We start from the raw sequence: 6,998 nt of genomic DNA, 5'->3' as shown, positions 1-6,998 counted from the left end.
AAATATAAAAATTAATTAAAGAATTTAAAAATTAAATAAAATAAGCTGCAAAACTGCCATTCTCTGGAGCATTTTCCCAATCCACTGAGATTTTACTTTCTGGCAATTGTGTCTGTTTGGCTTAAATAAACTCCTATAACTTTTAGGCTCGTACATCTGAAACTAATATAATATTGAATATCAACCATAACTGAAAAAAAATAAAAAAATAAAAATTAATTAAAGAATTTAAAAATTAAATAAAATAAGCTGCAAAACTGCCATTCTCTGGAGCATTTTCCCAATCCACTGAGATTTTACTTTCCGGCAATTGTGTCTGTTTGGCTTAAATAAACTCCTATAAGACTTTTAGGCTACACATTCTTTCACTGACATGAGTTAACAGCACAAAGTATGATATGAGCATACATTTTTATTCTATGTGGATTTACTAGTCAAATAAGCTAATACTACATGTTTAAGATTATAAAACTCAGAGAATTCATTTTAACCAAACCATATTATTATTCTGACACTATATTTCAATAATAATATAATATGTCTGCTTAGAAGTAGTTTTCAAAATATTTTTGTTAACTTGAAATTAAAGTTATACTAAGTTAAGTTAAATAACAGATATTTGTTGAAGATCTAGATTATTTCTAAATAAGATAAAACTGAAACATTAATTACTGAATATAAGTTTATCTTATTTTTGGCTTCTTATTTTTACAGAGACTAAAGATACTTGGATCTGTTAATAAATACGTTCTTTTGCCACATTGGGAAATTTACTATAGAAGGCTATAAGTCTAGAAGTTATGAGATGGTATATTCATAAAATTGGCTGATATGGCACAAAATGCTGGGATGTGACAGGCAATTCACAATTGTCTACCTTCTAGTTTTTCTCTGAAAAACAGAGATTACTAAGCGTTGAAATTATAACCAAGTGAAACTACCAGAAATAATAACGGTAAAGGAAAAAACTCTGTATGCAAATTATTCAAGGAGTGTGAGATGTGTTTTTGTTAAGGAGAGAAAGAATAATTCTGTCCTAAAGTAAGTGTCAAGATTGTATGAACAGGCTTTTCAGAATGAGAAAGAGGAAAGTAAAGGATAAAAACTTGAATGGAAATAGAAAGTCGTAAAGAATGGAAGGGGTGGGAAAGGGGGAGGTCTTACCTTGTGTGGTCAGACTGGCTGAGATTGAATGGTTTATTATAAGCTTTTTAAAAGGAGCTCTACTACAACAGTGTTCCGACACAAAACTAAAGTTTGGTTTTCTCCCTCTAAAAGGACAGAGTTTTCTGGGTGATTGATCTCTTCTTAAAAAGAGATTGCAAAAGGTTTTTCTTTACCTTTTCAGTAATGTATCTAGGAAATAAAGATTGTGTCTTATCAGAATTTCCTGTGCTTTATGTTTTCTTTATCATATCCTTAATTATATAAGATAACTGAGTGTTCTCAAGGTCAAAAAAGCTAATTTTTTAATAATCATGTTACATCCTATATTTACTTTTGAAATTTTTATTGTCATTTTGGCTAAGTGGATAACTAAGTATTATTTCACAGTGACCTGTGATTCTGGTTAATCAAGTGCTCAAACCTTTAGACATTTTTGACAACTTTTGATATTTTGCCTCCCCAAAGTCAAATCCTAAATAAAATCCTGATCTCAAACTGACTTTAAGATTTCTGAGAGGGTCTCTGAAAAAATCTCAAAGGATTTGTTCTCATCTAGTTAAAAGAGATGTTAAACTAATTAGGTTTATTCGATATGTTGAATAGAATGAAAAACATTGTCAAATAAAAAGAGATGTTTAACCTTCCGTAGCTCAGATTTGCATAAATAAATGTTTTTAATAGAAATATTTCAGGGATTATATGAAATTCCTAGAAACTTTTTAATGCCTTTTCTGTTCACGCTTTGCCCGAGAGTAGACATAACAGCATAATATGATCGTCATAACTTCAGTTTCTCTCATAAGATCTTTAATCGTAGCCATTTTAAGCCTTTTATCATTCACAGATAGTTATCGTTTTTATTCTGATGTTTTCCTGAAAGCTCTTGCAATCAGCTACTAGTCAGAATGCTTCATCTTCAACAGAGGGGACTGTCTCTGAGCCCCATGGAAAGGACTATGACAGGTAATCTAGAGTACAGGCTTCTGATGACATTGCTTAAGTAACTGAGGGTGTGAATAAAAAAGGGATTGTATTTTAAACCTCACAAGCTCAGCAGAGCCCTGCATGGCAAGCCTTAAAAACTTGGTGACCAAAAGTAACCACACAAGATAGCCCGAACATTAAAATTCCTAATTAGGCAGATCATGGTGGATAGTCACATTCTGGGCCTGTAGCTTCCTTGATAAAGGTCAATCTTAACCTCAAGTGATTCCTTGTCTGTTGTCTTTGTGCATCTAGGATAACAAACCTCTGAAATGTCAGAGTAATTTTCTTTTCCAGACCCCTGGCAGGCACAAGCACAGCACCAGAGCACGAGACCACAGAACCCCTCATCGTTATCTTGTCGCCTCCATAAAATCTCTATGTGCGTAACTGTTCATGATTATCGATCCTGCACCCACCGATGTAAAAGAAGTGTCTCTCTGTTTTGTTTTTATCCGATCTCAGAGATTTCTCTGCTTTGCTTTCTCCCCTTCCCTTAATCTACCGCCCATGGGTTTTATGTGACCCTCCTTACGTCTCCTCCTCTGATTCTAGTATATAAAATAAGCTGCAAAACTGCCTTTCTCCAGAGCATTTCCTCAAACCACTGAGATTTTGCTTCCGGGAATGTCCTCAAAATTTGTCTCAAATAAGCTCTTACAGAATTTTTCTATAGACTAGATGTACTTTCCTCGACAAGACCATATCACTGGAGTGAGTAAGGATCCCAGAACTCTAGTAAAGAAGCTGATGGGTTCCAAAAACTGCTAACCTAAAATCAAGCAGTTTACACGGGACTAAATGAACTGATAAAGAAAGATGATGATTTTTGTGGGTTTTTTGTTTGGAACATTGCTGGTTCTTTAATGTTCTATTTTCTGAATACAAGGTTTCTCTTAAGTGATCTATAACTCACGATTTAGTAGATTATGCCTTTGTAACTAAAAATGAAACATTTGTCTTTTTCTCCCTGCGTGACCCCTCTAGAATTCAGAAGCTCTTCTTGGATATTCTTATTTTCATGGCAATATAGTTATTTGTACAAGTTAAATAAGAATCTGTTCTCCTTGTAACAGGGCATAATGGGGAAAATTGGTTATATTACCAAGGCTTTGACTAGAATGTCATATTTGAGAATGATGTGCATAGAATCAGATGTGACCAGATAGTTTTAAGGAACTAAGGTTGACGCTGTGACGAGGGTTGAAAGTTTTAAGGAACTAAATTTGAACATATACCAATGCTATAAAGCCCTCTTGGAAAAACCAGCCTACTACCTGGGTTTTGGGGTTCTTAACCTACAGACAAGTAAGAAAGGTCCCTTCCTGGAAGGACCAAGAACTTTAGAATATTTGGGGGACCTCAAAAAAAGAGAAATTCACTCAAGTCTGTAGATAATGCAGATTAAATAATGATGACAAGTTCTTGGTTTAGCATCCTAACCTCGAGAAGCTTTGAAAAGTCCAATCTGAGACTCTTTATAAAAGTTCCAGCAAAGCAAACGTAAAACGCCCTGTGATCAGTTACCATTCTTGCTGCACTTACATAAATAATCAGGCCAAATTCAATGAGGCTAGACTTATTTTGTGAACAAGAGTAATCTTACTCTGATTATCTTTGATCAAAATTAGAGCGATTGAAAGAGAAATTTTATGTTTCAATGGAAAACTGTAACCCACCCTTGTATGTTATCAGATTCCAGTCCTGTTCATTGTCTCTCAGCTATTTGTCCCCTCTTTGTAAACTGGATCCTGCTGTCTTTCACATTTTGTCAGTAATCAATATGTCCTCCCACCCTCCTAACTGAAACCTGACTGCCCAGATACTTATTGAGACGAGGTCATCTTGTCCCAAAGCCCTGCAAGCCAAAGCAGGACACGTGATATAAACTACAAAGGGCTTATTACTGCAACAGTTTAGGCCACTCAGGAAGTTCGCCAAACACCTGCATCTTCCATGCTCTGCTCCATAACCGTGACTGTGACACGGATGTTCTCGTTCCATCATCTAAAGGTGTTTCGAACACAACACCTCGAAATCTTCCTGACTGGCTGCTCCCTGGACTCAGAAACTAGGTTTATTGTCTACTCTAACCATTAATCTTTGTTTTTCTTTTTGTTTCCTTGTTCTAATCTCTGCTTTTTCCCTCCTTTACAGATCTCTCCCCTTGCGGTTCCTCACCTGAATCTTCTCTCCACAGCAATCAATCAATCTAGCTTCTTTTTTCGTGTGAAACTTCCAGGAAAGTTACAGATGGGAAAAATGTGGAGACCTACTTACACCCCCAGGGTTAGTATAAAGATTATTTTAAAGTGAAACATTCGAGCTTAATAAGATGCAGGAAGAAACCTTATCTAAACTACTTTATCTGACTAAAGCAGAACCTCCAGAAAATATGGCTTCCATTAACCCACTCCAAAGGGAGTTTCCTGTGAATTCAGCTGCCATGGGGACACAGCCCAGGCCTGTTAGCATCTCAACGCCCAAAAGAACCTTCCATATCTTCCCATTCAAGCACTCGCCAGCACCCCCACACTCCCCCACTCCCTCAGCCACCACCACCCCCATAAACTTTGGTATAAAAACCTTTTATCTGTGGATATTGAGGGAGTTACTCATCTCTGAGTACTCCTGCATATGAGTGTAAATAAACGTTCTCTCTTGTTAATAGATCTGTTGCCAGTTAATATGCAGGTCCCTAACCACTGGCCCCAAGTTAGAAGAGAAAAGGTTTTTCTCCCAACATAATCATTTCTTCTTATCTTCCAGAATCAGATCACGCCAGCCCTTTACTATTTCGAAAGAAATAATAATAGAAAACACATCAACACAGTCAAAGCATGCCAGGAAATGGGTAATTTCTAATATGCAAAAATCCAATTCAAATGCGAGTCAGTAGGTGGCACCAATGAAGAAAGAAGAAAGAAGTATATTTCGATGAATGATAAACGCTCAGAACGCTCTGAGTCTTGAAAATCTAATAAAACCTATGCCTTTAGGTGGTCTGTGTTCTGTTTCGTCCTTAAATGTCTTATTTAAACTGAAAACTGCCTTAAGACCTCATCGAAAGCAAACCAAAAATATCACAAACAAAAATAAAACTCAGAAAATACCTTGAAAAGAATTTCATGTATTGCTGCCAAAAACTGATTCTCGGTTAAACATAAATTATACTGCAGTCAAGAGATAGAGGGGCTTCCCAGCTGTACCTCTGACTCAATGATCCAGTGAGGCAGAAACAAAGACATAAGCACAGAGAAATTTGTCCTATACGCCAGAGAAAAAGGAGCATTTGGGCAGTTCCTAAACCTTTCTGGCATTCCGAGTGGGAGGGCAGGTATTTCTCCCATTCATCTCCACGATTCATGTGAAACTACAGAAACCACCCCTACTCACATGGTAGCCATTCCACGACTGCAGACTGGAAAAGGACTGAGCTCTAGCAACCTGTTCCTTAATAAAAATATTCAGCAATGTCTGGAAAGAATATTCCCTTAAATTCTTAAAGATACCTCACACATCCATCTTGCCATTCTTCCCCATCCCAAACCAATATCAAAGCAGGACATCACCTAAAATGTAGTTACTAAACTAAACGCATTTAGCCGTACTGACAAAAAAAATATGGAGAGATAGATGTTCCTCTTCTAAAGACACTGATGACACTCTGGTGGCGAAGGTAATGCTCCTCTCCAAGTCCTCCTCTCCAACCAGGTCCCAGCTGCAGGCCTGTACTTACCCTGGCAAATTCCATTGGTTTGGGAAGAAGGCACATGACCATGACATCGAAGCGCACATCACATACTGTCTTCAACCACTTGGTGACAAACTGGGGCTTCAGTTTTTCCACCAAACTTCCAACTTCATCATCCATCATATATGCTGTTGAGTGAAACCACTGAAACACCATGGCCACCAGCCTGGCCAAGCTTTCCGTAGGTGTGTTCTCACTGGGCGTGCAGAGGCTTACCTGGAAATAGGCAGAGCAGACGCGGCTTCAGCATCCAGCCATCTTTACATGATTATTACGTGTTTGCTTAAAGGCAAAACAACAACAACAAAGAGGTCCCAGATAATCCGTTTGAAACGGGCAAGTTTCGAAATGATGGAGGATCACTTATCTTGCAAACTGTGTTCCTCTCTACAGGGAGAGAGGGATCGCGACAGTAATTCCCCCTTAAGATGGCACCTTCCAATAAGCCTTTTCTCCTGTAAGAAATTCATTACATAACCTGCTCTAGATAAATGCTTTTAGAAAGTTAAGTCTACAAAGTGAAATTTCATAAATATCTTCACTGAAAAAACTACTACGTGTATTTCGGTTCTAACATGATCAGATTTAGCTAAGAATTTCGATCAGTAGTAATTCTGAAATGCTAGAACCCCATGATTCACCGTATTATAAGCAGACTTTTTAAAACAACTCATTCATTCATTCATTCATTCTGAAATAATCCTTAATTGAGCAGCGTAGTAGGGTTCAGAAATATAAAAAAATAAATAAAACACTCTCCTTGACTTCAAAGAGTTCACAACGGTAGTGATTGTGTCATTAGATAATAAATTCCAGGAACAAGACATGTAAAATCCACAATCAAATCCAATTTGGTTTAAAAAAGAGACTTTTTCAGGTAGCTATGTGAAAGCATAAAAGAAATATATCACTATGGAGACTTAATTCATGTCTCTAATAGGCAAAAACAAAAGACTGCTTCTCTGTAGGACTTGCAAATTCAGCTTGTTTGTAACTTTGGGTCTATGTGCTTGATCTGTGCTGAATGAGTGTTGCAGTTGAATCAGTCAATAGCAATCAAATTCCTTGTGTTAGTTTGCCTCTATTTTTTTTT

At 37.0% G+C, this 6,998-nt stretch overlaps 1 protein-coding gene across 2 annotated transcripts in view; it reads right to left on the bottom strand.

The window, feature by feature from the left end:
- Positions 1–6,998, bottom strand: part of UNC79 (unc-79 homolog, NALCN channel complex subunit) — a 172,331-nt gene that overhangs the window by 110,709 nt on the left and 54,624 nt on the right. For both annotated transcript variants that reach the window (XM_025042103.1, XM_025042104.1), the window contains exon 11: positions 5,891–6,121. In XM_025042103.1, coding sequence (XP_024897871.1) covers positions 5,891–6,121 — 231 coding nt within the window. The remainder of the gene's footprint in view (positions 1–5,890; positions 6,122–6,998) is intronic.

This window comes from Pteropus alecto, unplaced genomic scaffold (genome assembly GCF_000325575.1).
Source record: "Pteropus alecto unplaced genomic scaffold, ASM32557v1 scaffold8, whole genome shotgun sequence".
NCBI classification, from domain to species: Eukaryota; Metazoa; Chordata; class Mammalia; order Chiroptera; family Pteropodidae; genus Pteropus; species Pteropus alecto.
Note: the sequence above shows the minus strand (reverse complement) of the source record. Positions and strands in the feature narration are given on the sequence as shown.